At 37.4% G+C, this 23952-nt stretch overlaps 1 protein-coding gene across 1 annotated transcript in view; it reads left to right on the top strand.

Moving 5' to 3' along the window:
* The window catches only part of NME8 (NME/NM23 family member 8), an 88934-nt gene extending 66300 nt beyond the window's left edge, over nucleotides 1–22634 (top strand). The window contains exons 11-15 of the mRNA XM_007950106.1: nucleotides 1449–1590; nucleotides 2225–2332; nucleotides 7081–7232; nucleotides 20059–20203; nucleotides 22397–22634. Coding sequence (XP_007948297.1) covers nucleotides 1449–1590; nucleotides 2225–2332; nucleotides 7081–7232; nucleotides 20059–20203; nucleotides 22397–22634 — 785 coding nt within the window. The remainder of the gene's footprint in view (nucleotides 1–1448; nucleotides 1591–2224; nucleotides 2333–7080; nucleotides 7233–20058; nucleotides 20204–22396) is intronic.
* Nucleotides 22635–23952: the final 1318 nt, after the last annotated feature.

The following is a 23952-nucleotide window of genomic DNA, read 5'->3' as shown; positions in this document are numbered from 1 at the left end:
GCTTCTACACGCTTGTGAGCCATTTATCTAAGATAAATTTCTCTCTCTCTCTCTTTCTCTCTCTATAAATATATATATATATACTTTGCTGGTTTTTGTGTTTCTCTAGAGAACCCAATCCAACACAATATGTATATGTATATGTGTGTGTGTGTGTATATGTAAATTTGTGTGTATATATATATGTGTGTGTATATATGTTTGTGTGTGGGTATATATATTATATATATATAAACACTTGCCATTTTAATATTTTTTACTTGTACAATACAGTGACATCAATTATGTTTATCTTGTGGTACAACCATCATCACTATCCATTTCCAAAAGAAAGAATATATTGCTTGTTTCACTCTGTCCTTGCAATTGTTTGTTTATTTGTAGTTTGTTAACTCTATATCCAGTGAGGGAGAGGGGATTTATCAGTCAGAAGACATTTTTGGCCTGATGAAGGCTAAATGCTGTCAGGACCCTGACTCAGTGTTTTTTGCTCTTGACTTACCCCTTCTGTTGCAAGATGGTCTCTGTGGCACCAAGCACTCTGTGCCCTAAATGTTCAAAAGAAAGAAGCAGAGGTGGTGTAGGACAGAGAGGCTCTGCCTATATACCTCTCTCAGAAGTACCCTCAGCACATTTCCTTTGTATCTCACTGACCCCGATCTGAGTAACATTACTATCCACAAGGAAGAATGAAGTGAGTGTTGGATCTTCTAGCCTTCTACAATGGGAAGCAGGCAAGAGAGAATGGGGTTGAGAAATACTTCCAGGTATCTTTTGAGTATCTAATCAATTCATAGTTTCCCAAGTGAGTCAAATAAAATAAAGGATATTGAATATAAAAGTTACATATAAAACTTACGTAATTGTGTTGGTTGGTACTTTTGTTATTGAGAGCTCTACTGGCTCAGTGGTTAAAGCACTAGATTGCTAACTGAAAGGTCAGAGGTCCAAACCCTCTAGTTGCTCTACAGGGGAAAGATGTGGCAGTGTGTTTTCATAAAGATTTAAAATCATGGAAACCCTGTTGGGCAGTTCTACTATGTCCTGTAGGGTCTCTGTGAGTTAGAATGGATTAACAGCAATGGGCTTGGTTTTGGTTTAGCTGTACACACACACTCAAATTACACCTCAAGAAAATATTTGCTAATCAGATACCTCTTTGGTTTTTTTTTTTTTGTGTGTGTGTATATATTCACGCAAATCATTTCTAAGTGATGGAAAATTTGAAACAGCAATATAATTTTATATGGTAAGAGTTATTATTTACCTAAAATTGAAGCCTAAAGAGCTGTTTTTGCTAACTTTTAAATTTCATTATATAAATAAAATTTATTTATAAAATTTCATTATATAAAAAGAACAAAATGTATTATATACTTTCATGATATACATAGGGTATGTAACCAATAACAGTTTGAAACTTATTATGTGACTGTTTCATTTGGAAGGTGTTTTGGAAATTATTGAAAAAGAAGGCTTTAAAATACTGATGCAAAGACAAATAGTATTATCGAAAGAAGAAGCACAAACATTCTGCAAGGATTATGAAAAGGAAGACTATTTTGAGAATCTTATAGAAAACATGACCAGGTAAAGTGGAGTTGAGGTTTAGAAAGGAGAGTCTGCTTTATTTCAGAACCATTTAAACCTTCTTTTAACCCCAGATTCTGTTCAAGTTGCCCAGCTTCTCAATTCTGTGAACATGTCTTGAGTCTACTTCTTTATCAGCCCCACCCCCATCCTGATTTTCTGCTCAACTGTCTGGCTTCTCTAATATTCTTGTAATGTTATTGGAGCAATTGAAAGGTATCACAAGAAGTATCTGGAGTCCAGTTGAGTGGAACAGTAGAAACCTGGGATGTGCAACATTATAAAGTCAAGCAGAAAACTGTCTCTGAAGGGCTTTAGTATTTCTAAAGTCCCTGAGGTTTCCAGAATAGCTGAAACAGCAGCTGAGGCAGAAATCCAGCAAGGCCATAGCAATGAGTAGGAATATGACAACAATGTAGGAGCCACCCTATCAAAAACAAAGTCCTTCACTTTGTCTTCTTTTACTACTGTCATCCTTTTACAAATATTCTCTCTCAAGTATAACAATTGAAGTTAAATTTAGATCCCAATAGAAGGATTATTTTGACATATTTTTAGGTACTGAGTCATATTTCTATAAACTTTTTCTTCTTCTTTTTTTTTTTTTTTTTGTTTCTTTTACGTTTTTGAACAGTGGCCCATCTTTAGTCCTTGTTTTACTAGGAGATAATGGTTTGAAACACTGGAAAGAATTACTGGGACCAAAGTCTGTTGAAGAAGCCAGAGAATATGCTCCAGAGAGGTAGGATTCACATCAAGAGCCTCCAGCTTTATTCATGGGATCTACTGAAATTTCTTTTTTTTTTTTTTTGGTATGGGGTATATAAACTACAGCTCCAGTAACATGGAGTATTTCAGAAAAGCTAATTTTTCTAGGGAAGGAATGGATAGCTTATGACTGGAGACCCAGCCCAATGCCAAGTTGAAGACAGCCAAAGTTTTGCAAAAGAAGGTGGTAGGATTCTTGGTTTAGGGCTAAATAGTAGGAGCTCTGGTAGCGTAGTGCCTAAGGCATTTGACAGCTAACCAGAAGGCTGGTGGTTCAAACCCACTAGCCACTCCTCAGAAGGAAGGCTGGGCAATCTACTTCCATAGTGATACCACCTTGGAAACCCAAGGAGGGGTCACTATGAGTCAGGGCTGACTTGACGGCACACAACAACAGTAAGTGAAGGGATACCAAGCCAAAAGGCCATTTCTTATAAGAAATATCCAGCCAACCTGGTCTTTAGTAGAAATTCTTTTTAATGTGTGTTGGCAAACTATGTTGACATAAAGACTTGGGTTGGCAGGTGCAAGTCCTTTAATTGATTGTAAGAGCTTCAAGACAATGATGTATAGCCTACCATTTGGTGGGAACAGAGTTTCAAGATAATGATGGGTAGTCTACAATTTGGTGGGAACACTTACTTAGCTTACTGATAAATCTTAGAAATTAGCTAAACTTTGCAACCAACTCAACAGCTGGCACATTACCTGGCACATAGGGGATATACTTTAAATATTTTTTTGAATATAGTTGTTGGGCTTGCTCCCCTCTGGGGAATGGGAAAGAATTTCATGCATATCCATGCCTGGCATTAAGCTGATGGAAAACAAACTTAATTGCAATTTGATTGAATTCTTTGTGCTAATTTCAGGTTAGGGATTCAATTTAGGGAGAAAATGGCTCCTTCTTCATGTTGCCAAGAATAAAAATGCTCTATGTGGTGCAGTGAGCTTGACCACTATGTTAACACAATAAATAGTATTTATGAAGCATCATTTATATAAAAATTGATTTCTTTTCAGTAGGATCTTCTTGACTCAGACTTGTCTTGCATGGACACATGTTACTCCATATTTAGCCCTATTAACTTATGTCTTTGCTCCTCAGCCAGACAATTACTATAAATAATAATACGGGTTAAATATCTTGCAAGTGGTGTGAGTGAATTGCCATAGAATTTTGAAGTAAAATAAAACATAGAATACAATGCATGACAGCAGTGGGAGGACTGTTAATCAATATAAGATGCACAGCTACATGCATAATGGACTAGAAGTTGCGATTGGAGGGGTGGACTTTATGTGCCAGTCTAGAGACATTTTCTCCAGGTGAAAGCACTCAGTGACTGTCTATCCTTACCCCATGTAATGAGTATTCCCATCCACAGCCCTTAGGTTACTTAATTTGCCACAAGTTCCCAACTCATCTTGACTATTTCTTCTAATTGGCCCTCTCTTTTCCAGTTTCCTTAGCTCCAACCTGCTCTTTGATGCTGCTTTACAAACAACTATCCTCAGAACTCTACACCTTTTATGAACTTGAGTATCAGATTCTATACTCTACATTGCTCTAATCTGAAATCTGGCCACTTGCATAAAAGAGAAATATAGCAACCTATTATTCTCCTTTGTATTTTCCTCTATTCCAGCCTTTTCTCCAAATTTTTCCAATAATCATTTTTAACAGCATAACAAAGGACTTGTCTTGGTTATCTAGTGCTGCTATAACAGAAATACCATAAGTGGATGGCTTTAACAAACAGAAATGTATTCTCTTACAGTGTAGGAAATTGTTGTTGTTGTTGTTGTCAGGTGCTGTTGAGTCGTTTCCGACTCATAGCAACCCCATGCACAGCAGAACGAAACACCGCCTGATCTCATGCCAGTTCCATGATCCCTGCTATACTTGAGCCCATCATCACATCCACCATGTCAATCCATCTCGTTGAAGACCTTCCCCTCTTTCATCGACCCTCCATCTTACCAAGCATGACATCAGTCTCCAGGGAATGGTCCCTTCTGACAACATGACCAAAGTAGGTGAGATGAAGTCTGGCCATTCTCACTTCCAAGGAACATTTTGGGTGCACTTTCACCAGGACAGATCTGTTAGTTCTTTTGTCTGTCCATGGTACTTTCAGCATTCTTCGCCAGCACCACAACTCAAAAGCATCAACTCTTCTTCAGTCTTACTTATTCATTGTCCACCTCTCACATGCATACAAGGTGATTGGAAATATCTTGGCTTGTGTCAGGTGCACCTTAATCCTCAAGGAGACATCCTTGCTCCTCAGCACTTGAAACAATTCCTTTGTGGTTGACCTTCCCAGTGCTACATGTCATCTAATGTCCTGACTGCTGCTTCCATTGGCATCCATTGTAGAACCAAGCAACGTGAATTCTCTGATAACCTCAATCTTCTCTCCATTTATTGTGATGCTGCTCATTGGTCCAGTTGTGAGGATTTTTGTTTTCTTTATATTGAGACATAATCCATACTGCAGACTGTTTCCCTCAACCTTCATCAGTAAGTGCTTCAAGTCATCCTCACTTTCAACAAGCAAAGTTGTATCATCTGTGTATCTCAGGTTGTTAATGATTCTTCCTCCAATCCTGATGCCACATTTTTTTTCATATAGTCCAGCTTCTCAGATTATTTGCTCAGCATATACATTGAATATATATGGGGAAAGGATACAACCCTAACACACTCCCTTCTTGATTTTAAACCATGTAGTGTCCCCTTGTTCCTTTCAATCGACAGCCTCCTGGTCAAGGTACAGATTCTTCATGAGTATAATCAAGTGCTTGGGAATTCCCAGTTTTCTCAATGTTATCCATAATTTGTCATGATCCACACAATCAAATGCCTTTGCATAGTCAATAAAACACAAGTAAACATCTTTCTGGTATTCTTTGCCTTGAGCCAAGATCCATCTGACAGCAGCTTTGATAACTCTTGTTCCACATCCTCTTCTGAATCCAGCTTGCACCTCTGGAAGTTCTCTGTCAATATACTGCTGCAACCGTTTTTGAATAATTATTCAGTAAGATCTTACTGCGTGTGATATTAATGATATTGTTCGATAATTTCCACATTCTGTGGGATCACCTTTCTTTGGAAAGGGTACACATATGGATTTTTTCCAGTCAGTTGGCCAGGTAGCTGTCTTCCAAATCTCTTGGCATAACCAAGTGAGTGCCTCCAATGGGGCATCCGTTTGTTGAAATATCTCAATGGGTATTCCGTCAATTCCCGGAGCCTTGTTCTTCGCCAATTCTTTCACTGCAGCTTCGACTTCCTCCTTCAATAACATTGGTTCTAGATCATATGCCACCTCCTGAAATGGATGAAGATTGACCACTTCTTTTTGGTACAGTGACTCTGTGTATTCCTGCCATCTTCTTTTGATGTTCTCTGCATCATTCAGCATTTTGCCCATAGAATCTCTCAATATTGCAACTTGAGGCTTAATTTTTTTCTTCAATTCTTTCAGCTGCTAACCAAAAAGTCAGTGGTTAGATCCCACCACCTGTTCTGTGGAAGAAAGATGAGGCAGTCTTCTTCCATGAAGATTTACAGCCTTGGAAACTCTGTGGGGAAGTTCTACTCTGTCCTATAGGATCAATCAGAATTGATATGTATCATATATTTCAAATATGTCATCTAATTATATCCTCAAAATCTTTTTAAAGTAAGTTTAATTGTCATATTTATATTTGAAACCAAAAATCCCCATTGCTGATGGGTTGATTCCTACTCATAGCAACCCCCATCAGTTTCTAAGGCTGTAAATCTTTACAGAATTAGTTTGCCTCATCTTCCTCATGTGGAGCACTCAAACCACTGGCCTTTTGGTTAGCACCCAATGCCTTAACCACAACCAGAGCTCCTCAAAAGTATACACCAAACCAAAACCAAACTCACTATTGTCGAGTCAATTCAATTCATAGTGACCCCTCCTTGTGTTTCTGAGGCGGTATCTGTACAGAAGTAGATTGCCCAATCTTCCTTCCCAGGAGTGGGCTGGTGGGTTTGAACCACCACCTTCTGGTTGTTGTTGTGTGCTGTGGAGTCGGACTGACTCATAGCGCCACCTGCTTGGGTTTCCAAGGCAGTATAACTATGGAAGTAGATTGCCCCATCTTCCTTCCGAGGAATGGCTGGTGGATTTGAACCGCCAGCCTTCTGGCTAGCAGTCAAGTGCCTTAAGCACTACGCTATGAGAGCTCCCATCCTTCTGGTTAGTAGTCAAATACCTTAGGCACTATGCCACTAGAGCTCCCAAAAATTATATAGAAGTTACATAATCACCCAATTACCACATATGCAACAAGTGGTGCAAGCCACATTTCATTGGTTGTATTTTTTTGACTATGCATAACATTCATTTATTTGTTTATATTTATTTGTTAATATCCATTATCATGATTCTTTCTTTCTTCCTTTCTTCCTAATGAATATTAACTATTTGAGGGAAAGGTGCATGGCCCAAGTAACTGTGGTTAAATCCTTTTGCACAATGCAAAACCAGGAAGAAGTTGCCCCAGTTGATGTTGACTATTGAATAATTTATATACTTGTTTAATTTATTTAACTTATATAGTTATTTAATAATCATAAGCATTGAATAATTTATATAGTTTTATGAGTAATGTTTTGTTAACATTTTGTTTTGTTGTTAGTTACATTTTTTGAACTTGACTTTTTTATCCCCAAAGCTTATGTGCCCAGTTTGCAAGGGAAAATTTGCCTATCAATCAATTGTATGGAAGTGATTCACTGGAAACTGCTGAAAAGGAAATACAGTATTTCTTTCCTCCTCAAAGCACTTTAGCACTGATTAAACCTCATGTATCTTATGAAAACAGAGGTAAATATTTAAAAATAAGAGCCAATGTATATATTTTTTTCTCCAAATGCTTTTTAAAATTTCCAAACTATAAAAAAGTTGAAAGAATAATAATTGTTAACTTTTGCCATATTTGCTCTCTCTCTTTCTTTGCTCTCTTCTTCTCCCCGTTCTTGTCTTCCTTCCCCTCTCTTTCTCTGTCATTCATCTCTCTATCCCCACCCCTGACTTATTCAGAATTAGGTACTGAATTTTGTTAAAGTCCTTTTCAGACTTGATAGAAATAAAAACCTTTTTTTTTTTCCTTCATAGATATGTGTAAGGGTAAACACAACTTTGAAAAAAGAAAAACTTGAATTTTCCCTGGTCGAGAAAGAGAAAGTGACACCCCTGTACTTTTCTTGGAGCATTTATTTTAGAAAATTTATAATTGTTAATCTTTCTCTGCCTCTTTAAGATGTGTGTAAATCTTTTTCAAATCTCACTAAGTCTTTTGCTGACTTTCAAATCTCACTAAGTCTTTTGCAACCTAGGAATATCTTTTTCAAGAATGTTGGATCAATGTTTTTAAAATGTAAATATCAAGGAAAATAACACCCCTATCTCTTTATCTCCATCGAAGCTGAAGTGTCTAGCTCCACAATGTAACTATCGAGCTGTCCTAAAGATTTGAGAAAATTTTATTCCATTGTATAAAAGAATTACCAAAAAACATAATAATAATAATAATAATAAATCCACTGTCAAAGAGTTGATTCCAACTCATATAGCAACCCCCACTGGGTTTCCAAGGTTGTAAATCTTTAGGGAAGTAGATTGCCTCATCTTCTTCCCATGGAGCATCTCATGGGTTTGAACCACCAACCTTCTCTGGTTAACAAATGCTTTTCACAATTTGCCACCACAACTCCTTTAACAGACATTAATGCCACCTTAATTAGCAGGTGAATTTAAGATATACTTTGTAGAGCAAATATGTAGTCAAGTCCTCTTACTTGAGGACTAGTAATTATGTATCTTGAGACAGGAATGTTGGGTTGTATCTGTTTGGTTTTATCAGAAGGTAGATTTCTTTCTGGCTTTGCAATCTTTTTAGCCGATTGTCTACAATACACTTCATTCTGGCTTAATGCCTATTTAATAATAACACTATTTTCTTTCTCTTCTACTTTTGTGGAGAAGTTTTCTAGGTTTCCAGGATATTTTATCTTAAATTATATTTCCCCAACATATATTAACATGGAAAAATACATAAATGATTTTTCTAATATTAAGCCATCCTTCCATTCTCCACTTAGACATATTTTCTTGTTGTTATTGACAACCATTTATTATTGCTTAAACTTTAACATGTAGACCATTTGTGCAATGTTTAATACCCCCAGACTAAGTGCCTGTTTTTTCCAAATGCTTCATCATGGCCTGCTCCCATTTTCATTCTCTCTCTCTCTCTCCTCCACCTCTCTCCAAAATCTTTGATACCTTGCTCATAGGACTGCTGAGTGTTCTGGGGCCACTTGAGTGTGTCATGGCTCACAGTGAGACCCCAGACAACTAACTAAAGCAAAGCCTCAATCTCCCTGCTCCTACTTCTTTTATTTATTTAATTATTTTAATTTAAATTTTTTTTAAATTGTGCTTTAGGTGCAAATTTACAGAGCAGAATTTGTTTTACATTCAACATTTCATGTACATTTGGTTTCACTCCCCAATTACCATCTCCAGCGCTAACCCACTCTCCTCCTCTCCCTTCTCAGTAACCACCCCCCTCCCTGTGCCCTTCTTAGTTATGCACTCCTGTGTGTCCTACTTTTCCTCCGTGTGAATGTTGCCCCTCTGGTGCCCCATGGCATATTTCTCTAAGGGATATATCTTTGTAGAGTATGTGGTGCATCCCCCTGGGCTGAGTAGACTATGGCCCTGGGATATACTTCGGGCCTGGGATAAAACTCACTCCTAAGGGCTGGCTCTCAGCCCAATAGTAAATAAGACATAAAGTATTTTTAAATGTGCTTCTGGATTCTATTTGCTTATATTTTCTTTGCAAGTTTTTGCACTGAGACTTAAAAGTGAGACTAGTTTTGTTGTGCCCAGGTTGTGAAGGAGTTGTTCGGCGCGAGGAATTTGCCAGCACACGAAAATGCAAATGCAAAAGGAAAGTTTATTTGCTAGCTCAAGCTAGGGTCCTTGCTCTTTGCCAGCGCAGTGGCCTTAGCAAAAGACCCTGTGCTCCTTCATTATCACATTTTTATAGAAAAATATGGGGTGGAGTAGCACCAGGGCAAAGGGGTACAGATGATTGGTTGTTGCTAAGGGGTTTTGGGGGACGTGTTGGAACCTTCAGCTCCAATGTCTACTTAGGGAATTATTATCTAGAGAGGATGCAGAGCACTGATATGTGGAAGACTTCAGGAGCCGAGCAAATCTCTGATACGCGCTGATTCCAGAGGACTTCTCTGATGCGTGCTGAATCCGAAGGAAATCTCTGATACCTGCTGAGACCGGAGGGTACATAAAGGCCCTAGGGAGTGTTTAGAATCCTCAACGTTAAAAGACTTGTTAGAATCCCTGGCACTAAAAGGTTTCTGGTTAAAGATTTCCCTGGAGGCTATTAGGACTCTGGCCTCAGCCTCACAGTTTGTGCTTTTCATTTTTTGTACAATTTTATCAGGTTTAGATAACAACTTCACTAAAATGCAAATGTCTTCTTTTTCAGTGTTCTGAAAAAGTTTAAGCAGCACCGGGATTGGTATTTGAAGGTTTGGTAGAATTGTCCTATAAAAACATCTGGGCCTGTTGCTTCTTGTGGGATAATTCTTTGACTGCTTTTTCTATTTCTTTATGGAAGTTAATCTATTTAAAAGTCTTGCCACTGCTAAAATCAATTTTATAAAATTCTATTTTATTATGCAATTATCTATTTAACTTACATAGTTTGTAAAGTAATCTCTTATTATTGTTATGTCTAGTTTCCTCTGTTTCAGTGGTTATTTCCACGTGGACATTTTATATTTTTCAGTCTTTCAAACAACCATAATTTGAGTTATTTATGAATTCTACTGTTTTTTCTGTTTTCTAACTCATTATTTTTTGTTTGTATCTTTATTATTTCCTTAATTCTATTTCCTAGTAGTTTTGTTTGATGTATTTCCTCTGGATTTTTTGAATTGCATATTATTTCATTTATATGGGTATACATTTTTAAGATTAAATAGTTTCCTTCTATCATCATTTTAATTATATCCTACAGATTCTAATGAATAGTGTTTCCTTATCACTTTTTTTTTAATCTGCAATTTTTAAAATTTCCATTTAGAATAATTTAATAAAGAAATTTGTTTTAAAAAGAAAGACTTTCAAAAATATACAAGTGGAAAACCATTATTTAATTTTATTATTACTATTTCACTTTGGGAGCTCTGGTAGCATAGTGGCTAAGGCACTTGACTGCTAACCAGAAGGCTGGCGGTTCAAATCCACCAGCCACTCCTCAGAAGGAAGATGGGTCAATCTACTTCCGTAGTGATACTGCCTTGGAAACCCAAGAAGGGGTCGCTATGAGTCAGGTTTGACTCGATGGCATATAACAACAACATTTCACTTTAGTGCATTGTACTTAGAGAATGCTCTTTATGTTATTTATTTATTGAAATTATTTTTTAAAACTAGTATATGATAATTTTTTGTAAAGATTTTGTGTGTGTGAAGGAAGGAATGTTTTCTATTATGACACATAGTTTTTCATTTTATATACATACATGTTAGACTTCTGCAAGACCAACAATTTATTCATTGAAAATACATTTTTTCAACAACATAAATGGCAACTATACACATGGACCTTACTGGATGGAATACACAGAAATCAAATAGATGACATCTGTGGAAAGAGACAGTGGAAAACCTCAATGTCATTAGTCAGAACAAGACAAGGGGCCAACTGAGAAACTGACCATCAACTGCTCATATGCAAGTTCAAATTGAAGCTGAAGAAAATTAATAGTTGTTGTTGTGTGCCATAGAGTTGGACCTGACTCATAGCGACTCCTCCTTGGGTTTCTGAGGCAGTATCACTATGGAAGTAGATTGCCCACCCAACCTTCCGAGGAGTGGCTGGTGGGTTCGAACGACTAGCCTTCTGGTGAGCAGTCAAGTGCCTTAGGCATTATGCTACCAGATCTCCCTTAGCTCTTAAAGACTTGTATTAATTTTCTTAAGGAGCAACTTTGAGTATATCCCTCCAGAGTATAATCCGTATGTCAAGAATAGATTTGACGTATAACCAATGACCAAAAACCAGATGAGTGTGAGAAGACATTAAAAACATCAAACATGAAGAAAAGACAAGGTCATTAAAAAGACAGGAAAGGAAGAAAAAAAACAAAAATGGGTGTTAGAAGAGACCCTTAGACATAGAATAGCTACAGTAAATGGCAGAAATAATAAAGTAAAAGAACTGAACAGAAAATTTCAAAAACAGCTTGAAAAGACAAAGTGAAACATAATAATGAAATGAGCAAAGACCTAGACTTAGAAAACCAAAAGGGAAGAAAATGCTCAGCATATCTCAAGCTAAAGATGAAGAAATTCAAGCACCAAGTTGCAGTATTGAAGGATTATTGAATGACACAGGAAGCATCACAAGAAGATGGAAGGAATACTCAGCATCATTGTTCCAAAAAGAATTGATCAATTCAACCATTTCATGAGGTAGCATATGATCAAGAACCAATGGTACTTAATGAAGAAGTTCAAGCTACACTGAAGGCATTGATGTGAAACAAAACTTCAGAGATTGAAGAGATACCAATTGAGATGTTTCAGTGGAATGAGGGATATCATTGCTGATGTCAGATGGATCTTGGCTGAAAGCAAATACCAGAAAGGTCTTTACCAATGTTTTATTGACTATATAAAGGCATTTGACTATGTAGATGACAATGAATTATGGATAACATAGTGAAGAACAGGAATTCCAGAACACTTAATTGTGCTTATGAGGAATCTGTACATACACCAAGAGACAGTTGGTCAAACAGAATGAGATACTGTGTGGCTTAAAATCAGAGTTGTATCCTTTCACCACATTTTTCAGACTTTATGCTGAGCAAGTAATTCCAGAAGCTGGATGATATGAAGAATAATGTGACATCAGGACTGGTAGAAACTCATTAAAAGCCTGTGATATGCAGAGGACATAACCTTGCTTGCTGAAGTTGAAGAGGACTTGAAGTATCAATTACACCTCAACATAAAGAACACAAAAATCCTCACAAGTGGACCAATAAGCAACATCAGGGTAAATGGGGAAAATATTGAAGTTGTCAAAGATTTCATTTTAGTTGGATCCACATTTAGTGCCCATGAAAGTCACAGTCAAGAAATCAAACAACATATTGCATTGGGCAAATCTTTTGCAAAAAAAAACTTCTTTAAAATGTTAAAAAGCAAATATGTCAATTTGACTAAGCTGTTGTATTTTTGATTGTCTCATATGCTTCTGAGAACTGGACAATGAATAAGGCAGACCAAAGAACAATGGATGTATTTGAATTATGGTGTTGGGGAAGAATATTGACTATACCATGGACTGCCAGAAGAATGAAAAAATCTTTCTGGGAAGAAGTATAGTCAGGATGCTCCTTAGAAATGAGAATGGCAAGATCTTATTTCATGTACTTTGGATGTGTTATCAGGAGGGACCAGTCCCTGGAGGAGGACATCATGCTTTGTAAAGTAGAGGGTCACCAAAAAAGAGTAAGCCCCTCAACGAGATGGATTGACACAGTAGATGCGATAATGGGTTCAAACATAGCACCAGTTGTGAGAACGGTGCAGAACCAGGCAATGTTCGTTCTATTGTGCATAGAATCATACAATCATGAGTATGAATGACTCAATGGCACCTAATGCTCTTTCTCTCTCTCTCTCTCTCTCTCTCTCTCTCTATATATATATATATATATATATATATAGAAGCTCTGGTGGTGTGGTGCCTAAGACATTTGACTGCTAACCAGAAGGCTGGCAGTTCAAACCCACCAGCCACTCCTCGGAAGGAAGATTGAGCAATCTACTTCCGTAGCGACATCGCCTCAGAAACTCAAGGAGGAGTCACTATGAGTCACAGTTGACTTGACAGCAGCACAGGGTGTTTTTCCTTTATCTCTAAAGTCTAGTAGTATTGCTACTATTGCTAGCATATATCTCAGAGATGATCTCTTCTTCATCTATTTCCCCAGGTACATATTAGTACCTTTCAGTGCCTAGATACATACCTTCTTTTTCTGCAGGAAGGATTTCTTGGTTTATCATTTTAGTTATTCCATTCCTTTGCTTTTCTTCCACAGGAATTTCATTGGTAATAACAATGAGTTCTCTGGGAATTTATGAGGATTTGATTGGCTTACTCATTTCTTAGTAGTTTGTAATGTTCTTCTTTTGGTCTGATGAAGTCCAGTGTCTTAATAAATATGATATAATATGCTTGTCTTTACTTAACTTCTGTATCCATTACGTTCTCTATCATCATCTTCTCTTTCTTTATTTGGTTTTCCCTCTCTTGGTTATTTTTATTCCTAATCTCTTGTCCTTTAGTGTAAATTAGTCTTTATTATATGCTATAGTTTTCTCTTTTCCTTCAATTTCTTTCTTGAGTGCAGTCAGTTCTTATTTTATTTTATTTTTTATTGTGATTTGGTTGAAAGTTTATAAGCAAATTCATCTTCCATACAGCAGTTCATACACATTTTGTTTCAGGACATTGACTGTAATTCCCCACAATGTAGCAGCTCTCCTCCCACTTCCTCCTGAGTCCTTCTTTCCTGTGCATTCCTGCCCCCTGAACTATCTCCCTGTGCTAATACTGCCCTTCTGTTCTCCCATGATGGATCTTTCTAAGGAGTGTATCTACCTGTTGTAAATGTTTACCCTATCTGCCTGTCGTTTGGCTGGATGCCACAGGAATGAGTTTATTCCAGACCTGAAGAGTAATTAGGGACCATAGTCTTGGGGGTCTCATCAGGCGCTATCGGATCAGTCAACCTGTTTTTCTTTTTTCAATGATTTTGAGTTTTGTTCCACATTGTTCTCCCACTCCATCTAGGATCTTCAGTTTTTGTATTTTGAATCTGCGTATTCTTTGGCCATTTCTTCTTTTGAGTTTGAAGCTCTGATCCATGATATATTTTTTTGTCCCAAGTGTTTGGTTAATGATACTTAATTCATGTTGGAATGTTATGTTACAATTATCTTCAGCCATGTTTTTTCTGCGTTCTGATTTTATTTTTTAAGTGGAGTAAAGGAGGATTTTTTTAAAAAATCAGATGAATAATTTTAATTTTTGTTTCTTTTGTCTTTGTATGATCATTTAATATGGATTTAGGATGGCTTGTTATGTTTATTATAGAGTGCGTTGGATTTTCCTGTACATTTTAACTTCAGACAATGATTCACTAGAGGGTTTGGATCTTGAAAGTTTGAGTTATTTTGCTCAGTTTCTTTTTAGAGTGTTTCTTTTTAGAGTGTTTAAAGTTTCTCTTTCTTTTGTATGGTGAAGTCCAGTTCCCATTTATAAATAGGGTCTTGGTGGGGGCTGGGGGTGGATCCAACTCCTATTTTTGTAGAACATTAACCTCAGCCACTTGCTCCCTCTCCATTCATCTCCAAGTATTTGAAGGGACTTTTCTTTTTCAAGCTGCTCCTTCTTTTCCTAAAAAATAGAAAAAGATTTTCATTTCTGCTTCCACAAAATGTTTTAGCCCCATCCTTTTGATTCTCTATCATTTGTACTCTTATCCATTGGATTCCAGATTTGTTTTCAATAATTTCCTGCTCAGGCTACACCTCTTTCCTCCTGGAGTTTGCCCCTAGTTGATGTTGTCTGTTCTACCACTGATATGACCCTGCATTACTGTCCTTCCTCTCACTTAATCCTTGTTGGACTCTAGAGCTGTCTTCTGCAGGTTTCAAATATTTATTTCCCAGCTAGCATTTAAACAGAAGTTTTTATTATCTTCTCCTATTTATGCTATAAGGAGCTCTGGTGCCTAAGGCATTTGATTGCTAACCAGAAGGCTGTAGGTTCAAACCCACCAGACACTCCTCAGAAGGAAGATTGGGCAATTGGGAGCTCTGGTGGTGTTGTGACACTGTGAGGCTGGATCAACTCAAAGGTAGTGAGTTTGGTTTTTTGGTATTTATTAGAGCATAATAAATTATGCTGTTGTTGTTGTTGTTGTTTTGCCGTCGAGTCGGCCCCGACTCATAGTGACCCCTCCTTGGGTTTCCGAGGCAGTATCACTACGGAAGTAGGATTGCCCAACCTTCCTTCCGAGGAGTGCCTGGTGGGTTTGAACCGCCAGCCTTCTGGTGAGCAGTCAAGTGCCTTAGGCACTATGCTACCAGAGCTCCTAATAAATTATAAATTTATATAATAAATTTGGTATTTATTATAGCATAAATAATTTATAGCATAAAAGGACCCCTAGAGGGACAGCAGTTAAGTACTCAGCTGCTAATGGAATGGTTGGTGGCTTGATCCTACCCAGTAGTTTCATGGGTGAAAGGCCTGGCAATTTGCTCCCATGAAAATTACAGACTAAAAAAATCTATGGGGTAGTTCTGCTCTGTCATATAGGTCGCTATGGGTTGAAAATTGACTCAACAGCACCTAACAAAAGTAACAGTTATGGCATAGATGTGGATTCCATATTGATATGAAACATTGTTAGAAGATGTGGGCAGATTCAAGTTTAAGTGGTCACCATTATCCTACTCACCAACTCTTAGTCATTTTAATTAAGGTAATTGGATGGGACAATCTACTTCCATAGTGATACTGCCTCAGAAAACCAAGGAGGGGTCGCTATGAGTCGGGTCCGACTTGACGGCACATAACAGCAACAACAACAAATTAATTTAATAAGTTAATCAAACTTCTAAAATATGTGTATCCTTTATCAACTAAAATAAGTAATGTTAGTGATCTTAACTCAATGAAATTTATTTACTTGATATCTATTACAAAATATCTTCTCCCTAAAAGTAGCATCAGTAACTAGGGTATGTTTGAATTAGTTCTCATTCAACAAATATTAAGTTCTATCTATCTGTCTGCATAAAAAAAAAAATCCCTAAATATATCATCAATGAGTCCTTCCCCATTGGCATTATCTTTCTTTAGGCCACTGTACTACTCACCTGGATTTGTACATTAGTTTTCAAACAAGTCATCTTGCCTTTAGTCTAACTCTAATAACATATCTATCCTCCACCATCCTAACTTATTCTTTAAACTGCTGAGGAAATTAACTTTCTGGAGTGCAAATCTGAATGTTTCTACTTAGAATGCTTTAAATATTCCTTGATGCCTTCAGAGCAAAGCCCAAGTTTCATCACAAGGCATAGCCCTTTATAAACTTTTCTCTATTATTTCACCATTTTCATCTCTAATGAGTTTCCACTTCTGTCACTTTCTTTCTCACCTCTGAACTTTGAGTATGTTGCTTATTCTGCCTCAAATGACCTTTCTCTTCTTGTTGGCTTGGTTGTCACTCCTTATCTTTTATGCAACACAAAGGTCATCTTCTCTGAGAAGTCATTCCTGACCTCCCCAAAGAGAACTAATAGTTCCTCCCACGCCCTTGGTTACAGAAACCTTGTACATAACTCTGTAATAAGGATCACAGTATTTTCATGATGCATCTGTAGTAATGGCCTCCTCACCATACTCTCTGAAGGGAGAGTTTATGTCCTGTTTACATTTGTTTTCCCATTACCTAGTTCACCAACCATTATCTGAACATTTGCATGTCCTGAACATCTAGAAGATGAACACAAGTTATTCAGAAACTCACATTTAAATGGGAGATTGTTGTTGTTGCTATGTGCAATCAAGTTGGACCTGACTCATAGCCACCCCTCCTTGGGTTTCCGAGGTGGTATCACTATGGAAGTAGATTGCCCAACCTTCCTTCTGAGGAGTGGCTGGTGAGTTTGAATCACCAGAGTTCTGATTGGCATTCAAGTACCTTAGGCACGACGCTACCAGAGCTCCCAAATGGGAGATACAGAGCAACAAATAATTACAATATGAGCCTAACAAATGTTAAAAACTAAGAGTTCTACAATATTCAACATGTGTTGTAGCACTCTAGTCCCATGTAGCAGTTACCATTATCTAAAAAGTAAGTAAATAAAATAGTCGTTGTTGAATTAATTCTGACTCATGATGACCTTGTGTGTAGAGTAGAACTGTGTTCCATAAAGTTTTCAGTGGCTGATTTTTCAGAAGTAGATGACCAGGCCTTTCTTCTGAGGCACCTTTTGGTGTATACTCAGTCCTCTATCCTTTCAGTTAGCAGCTGAGTGTGTTAACAGTTTGCACCACCTAGCGACTTCCTTTTGGGGAAACAATCAATCAAGGCATCATTTTATAGATTGTGAATGGCTTTTCTTATTCCAACATTTAACTTAACATTTGTGTGTGTGTGTGTGAGCACACTTCCATATTTTAAAAATTCAATGTTATTTTTTTATATAACGTTAATCCATATAAAATTTATTTTGGTTTAATTGTGAGGTTCATATAAATCATTTTAAAAATTAACTAACAAATATTTCCATAATTATTTAATTGTGTACATTGATTAAATAATGCATTCTTTCCCCATTGATTTGAAAAACCTCCTACTCATATAATTAACAGTACTATATATCTAGGTTAGCTTCTGTGCTTTCTATTCTAGTATTGTTGTTGTTGTTGTTGTTTGCCCTTGAGCCGGCCCTGACTCATAGCGACCCCTCCTTGGGTTTCCGAGGCAGTATCACTACGGAAGTAGGATTGCCCAACCTTCCTTCTAGTATAGATTCCTCTTATTGCCTCCATATTTTACCATTTTAAATATCATAGTCTTGCAGTGCATTTTAATAGCTGCCAATATTTTCTTGTCTCATCTGAACCACTCTTCACAGTCAGCTTTCTGTATTATATTTAATGTTGTAACAAGCCTTCAGTGTTAAAGTTATGAATGTTAATTTGTTATCTTTGTGTGACATTCTTTCTGGAGAAGCTTGAGCTATTCAGGCAATGCTTGTCTTAGGGCATACCCTGGCCTAAGATTCTTTGTAGGAGGCCAAGCCCACTCTCCTTCAGGCTTTCTTTGGGATATAATTACTCTGGCCTTTAGTTCCCAGCCCACTCACTTCTCAGTACTTTTGATCTAGAGCAAAGAAAGGGCTATTTAACCAGAAAATTCCCAGTCTCTCAGCTGGCTCACCTTTTTATCCAGAATGCTGTATGTTGTCTACGATCTTATCCTAAACATAATGCAGAGATACTCATTTAGTTTTTTGCAGGGTAGTCATGGCAAAACATGCAAGTAACACCTGACAACATTCCTTTAGAATCAGAGAATACATAATTAACAATTACAAATTACAATGTTAGTTCAATAGTCAGAGTCCAAATTTTTAGAATTTAAGCATTTACATTTAATGACAGGTCTCAAGAGGAAGGTTTAACTGTGGCTTGAATTTAGCAGAAATCCTTTGTAGCTAAGGCCTGAGGTTGGGGGCTGCAGGCACAATCTCTCAGCAGGTTCTTAGAGTTCACAGAAAGTAAAGACTAGAAAATGATCCTTTGCTTTTGCTTGCTCTCAGTGAGTAAGCAGAAATTCAGGGTTGGTTTTTGTTGTTGTTGTTTGTTTGTTTCTTTTGTGTGTGTTAAATTCTCATTTTGGCTTCACACAGTGAGGGGCAGTGTGTCATCAAAGACTAGTATGTTGTCTTTTCTCCAGGTTAGACATTAGCCAAATGACACATTTTTTCTTCAAGGCTAGAGATTAATGAGGTTGTTAAATTTATGTCTCAAGACTAGTTTACAAAGATTAACTATGTCATCTTTTTTTTTTTTTTAAATTAAAGCATGCCCATTCAAAATTAATTTAAAGACTGTGTACCATGTTCTTCACATACTTACATGTTTCTATGTCTAAGTTCAGAAATTTTCTAAATAACTTTCTAATGACGCATAGATTTCTAAGGACTTATATCTGATGTTAGAGAGCCTCCCAGAGGTAAATACATTTCTAAGTACATACTATGACTGTGTATACATATATATTTTGAAAGTTTAGTAATGACTTACACCTTATGTGATTTGAGAACATCATAGAAACATATAGGACATGGTCCTAGAAATTCAGTGTTGGTGAGGTTCTGACACAATTTCCTTCAGTAATTTCCCCAGCAACACACTGCTTATTCAGGGAGAAGAACTGCAATCAGCTTTCCTCTTCAATCAATAACTAACAGAAACTCCTTGACATCTCCATAGCATGGAGATGACAATATGCCTTCATCCCTTGCATGGGAATAGCTCTGCCTCCCCCCACCAACAAACACAGCTTTTATAGTGCTGTACATATTTCAGGGGGAGCTCTGGTGGTGTGGTGCTTAAGGCATTTGACTGCTAACCAGAAGACTGGAAGTTCAAACTCACCAGCCACTCTCTCAGAAGGAAGACTGGGCAAGCAACTTCTGTGAAGATCCCTCCTCAGAAACCCAAGGAGGAGTCACTATAAATCGGAACTGACTCGAGGGCAGTGAGTTTGAGTTTTGTTTGAGATATTTCAGGTAGTTTCTGGAATGGTAGGACTCAGAGATTGAAGGTCTGCATTAAGATATTAAAGTTATGAATGTTAATTTGTGCTTTCTTAGTTTAGTTTAGCATAGTTTGGGGTTTTTTAAGCCATAGTATGCAGGTAAAACTTTTTCTTTAGTTTATTTGATTATAGAGCAAAAATGTAGTCAATCTGCATAATTACAAAGTATCTTCTTTCCCTAGATGATATCTTGAAGATTATTAAAGAGGCTGGATTTGAGGTGAAACATATGAAGGAAATACTCCTAACTAAAGAGTTAGCAGACTGCATTTATCTAAATATAAGAAACAAGGACTTTTATAAAGATGTATTGCAAATTTTATTTGAGTAAGTTTCTGATATGTAGTTCTTTGCATTATAAAAATAATAACTATTTATTATAGAAATTTTAAAAAATACATAAAAGAATTAAAACATTCTCACATAATCTCATCCATGAAAAGATAGACACCCTGTTAACATTCAGAGTTTATTTCTTTTTTATCTTCCTTCTTCTCTCCATTCCTCTCCTCTTCCCTTCCCTTCCCTATTCCTTCTTCCCTCATTCTCTTCCATCTTTCTTCCTTCTTTCCTACTATTTCTTTAGATCTTCACAAAAAAATTAGAGGCCATCTGATTTAAAGCCCTTCTTTGTCAGCATACTTAATTTGTGCCTTAGTTTCCCTATCTATAAAATAGATATATTAATGGCACTTACTTCATAGGTGTGTTGTGAGGGCTGAATAACTATAGATTGAATGTAGGAACAGTGCTTGCACATAATAATCACTACATGAATGCTAATTGTCTTTATATATGTCTTTTTTTCTTTTAAATATGTAGACAATTTGCCAAACTCTTTGTGTGTGTGTATAAATATGTACACACACATACACACACATATATATATACACACACAAATATATGTGTGTGTGTGTGTGTGTGTATGTATATATACTTGAAAGTTCCAGAAAAGCATGTTTTGTGATACCAAACATGCTCTTCTGGAACTTTTCTTCTATGACATTATGGGTATCTCTTCCTGACAACATATACTTTTATAATATGCATAGGAACTAAAGGCTAACATATAGTGAGTGCTATACTCAATTCTAGGCCTCATGCTAAATTACATACACTTTATCTCATTTAACCACATCTCTATGAAGTAATTTTACTCTAATTTCCATTTTGGTTATGAAGGACCAGAAGCACAGAGGTGGAATTTATCCACAGGCACAAAGCTGGTGTTTGGCTGTGCTCTGAGCCCTGTGAGCCTGTGCTCTTCTTACTTGTTGCATCTCGAGATTCCCTTTTATATATTGTTCATAGTTATTTGAATTACCTTACTGATATTTTTTGAGTCTTTGTGTGTGTGTGCTTTTATATATATATAAGTATATATATAAAAGCATACACACAAAAAAAAGACTAAAAAAATCAGTAAGGTAATATATATATATATATATAATGTGTATACACAGGTGGTGTGAATAGTTAATTGTTCAGCTACCAACTGAAAAGTTGGTAGTTCAAATACACCCAGAGGTGCTTCAGAAAAAAGTCCTGGAAATTGGCTTTCAAAAGGTCACAGCCATTAAAAACCCTATGGAGCAGTTCTACTCAATAATACAGGGGGTCACCATGAGTCAGACTAGAAGGTAACTGGTTTTGTATATATATGAGTATCTTTATGTCTCTTTTTCAATACCTAACAATTTGTCAGTGAGTTTAGAAAGGCACAATTTATAGAGTTCAAACAAAAGATTGCTTGGAACCAAAAAAAAAGTTCTGATAATAATACCTTAAACTTTGAATGAATGTAATAATGAGACACAAACAATAAGCAGAAGACTGGGGACTTTCGGTAACTGTTCCACGGCAGCTTAGGAAACAAACTCACTTTCCTATCTGTTGCAAGTTGTAGTCCTCAGGAAGCAAAGTTAAGTTGCAGGATATTTTTAAGGGTGTACTGTGGGAAGGAGGAGAAAGAATCAGGATTGGGAAGAGGGAGAAATCAGGATGAAAAGCAGCCTCAAACTAATCTCTCTGATCAGAACTAAATTGGCCCTTCAGAAGTGCCTTGCATTGGGCCAGGTCTTCATACCCTCCTGTAGATCAGTCCCTGGAGGTGGGCCACTCTGGGAATAAGAATGACCTTGAGCAATATGACTATGTAGCAATGGCCATCCCTGGAGAGGCTTATAGCTGAAGGATAGCCAGGCTACCAACACCTTCATCCAAGAGAGATCTGAGTGCTGACCACAGTGTTCAAACAATGTCTTTATTTATGGGCCCCCAAAGTAACAAAAACAAGATTCCATTGACAAAAAATTCCCTGGAACTAAACTATAGCACTCTTCTAGCACAACAGCCTGTTAGAAGAGGGAGAATGGGGGGGGGGGACTAAGAAGATTGTACTCGGAAGAGCACAGAATAAGGAGAGACCTCTGGGCAAAGCTGTGGTACTGCCGTTGGTCAATTATGCAAACCCTGCAGTTGTAAATAGCCCAAATCTTTTGAAACCATCTTTCCTTGCAGAGGCCCATGTCTGCTTCTGGTCCTGGCAAAGTGGAATGCTGTTTCAGAATGGAGAAGATTGATGGGACCCACAGACCCAGAAGAAGCAAGGCTACTCTCCCCAGACTCCATACGAGCCCATTTTGGAACCAGTATCTTGCACAATGCTGTCCATGGAGCATCCAGTGCCATTTCAGCAGAAGAGACCATTAGAAAACTGTTTGGAGAGCTAGATTCTGAGAATCTTGAGGAAAACTAAAGTATGGTGCTTCTTTAATTATTATTTTCTTCTCTTTGCTTGTTCTGGGGGTGGGGCCTAGGGCAAAGCTGGATTGGAGTGCCCAGAATGTTTCCTATATTCCTGAATCAATAATTCTTTTCCTGAAGATACAGTCTGCTGTTCCATAGCAGGCTTTCAGCGGGAAAGCTAATCCAATGACCTGAGGAATTACAGTTACATAGAGCTTGGCCAAGCTGGATGCATACAGGCCCATGAATGGTGACAGTGGGCCTAAGAAGACAGACACTCCTGGGTGTGCAGGCCTTGATCTCAAGCCATTTGTGTCATTTATCATGCCACAGTCTTATGTAATCCTGCCCTTTGACTCCCTTCCACTTCTTCACTTTGAATGACCAAAGTCTCATTCATCAGCCTGGACTCAATCCTCTACCAACAACATACGACAATGTAATGTAATAGAAAGGACCCTGGCTGGCATAATCATTTTGCCCTGAACTACTAACCTAAAGGTTTGCAGTTCAAACCTACCTATCAGTGCTATGGAAGAAAGGCCTCTTAATCTGCATTTATAAAGACCATAACCAAGTAAATCTCATGGGCAATTCTATTCAATAATACATAGGGTTTCTGTGAGTCTGAATTGACTCAACATAAATGCTATTCTTCCCTACCCCCTAATGTAACAGCAAGTCAGAAACCAGAGAGAAAAAAAAAAAAGAAAAAAGTCAAATATTTATTGACTGAGTGTGGCTATTACCAAATGCAAGAGCAATGAGTTGACTCAGTTGCCCCAAGCTTTTCCCTCCTGGGCAGTGTAGGCAATAGTGTGTAAGATGAGTGACTTTTCTCATCAAACCAGCTTCCCTTCTTTAGTTTCATGGCCAAAACTGTAAAAAGAGCGTGCTCATAACTGTATGGCTCTACCTGCTGACTTAAATATGACTGTATGAACTCTTCATGTGTGGAGTACTCTCCTAACCTAGAGGAGCCCCATTGAGAATCGGCCCCTGAGCGTAATGATAAAGCAATGTACAATGTTATATCCCTCAGTGAGCTAATATTGCGATTCTGTTTCAGACATTCGAGAATCATTTGTTCAATTTTTGCTATATGCTGAAGCCTTTTCTGGGACTGTTTATATGTATGCAGTCCCTGTCCTAAAGGATGCATAACTCTGAGAGCAGGGGATAGAGAGTTGAGATGTGTCTTAGGGGTGAGCAGTGCTTTGGGAAGACTATATAGGAGTTGGAGAGAAGGAAGCTGAGATGCTGACTGTCCAGGTAGGGATAAGGCTGTCATCAAAGTGAAACAGGGAAGCAGCTGAACTAAGATAGAG

Source organism: Orycteropus afer, unplaced genomic scaffold (genome assembly GCF_000298275.1).
Source record: "Orycteropus afer afer isolate SDZICR_OR568_19922 unplaced genomic scaffold, OryAfe1.0 scaffold00263, whole genome shotgun sequence".
Taxonomy (NCBI): Eukaryota; Metazoa; Chordata; class Mammalia; order Tubulidentata; family Orycteropodidae; genus Orycteropus; species Orycteropus afer.
Note: the sequence above shows the minus strand (reverse complement) of the source record. Positions and strands in the feature narration are given on the sequence as shown.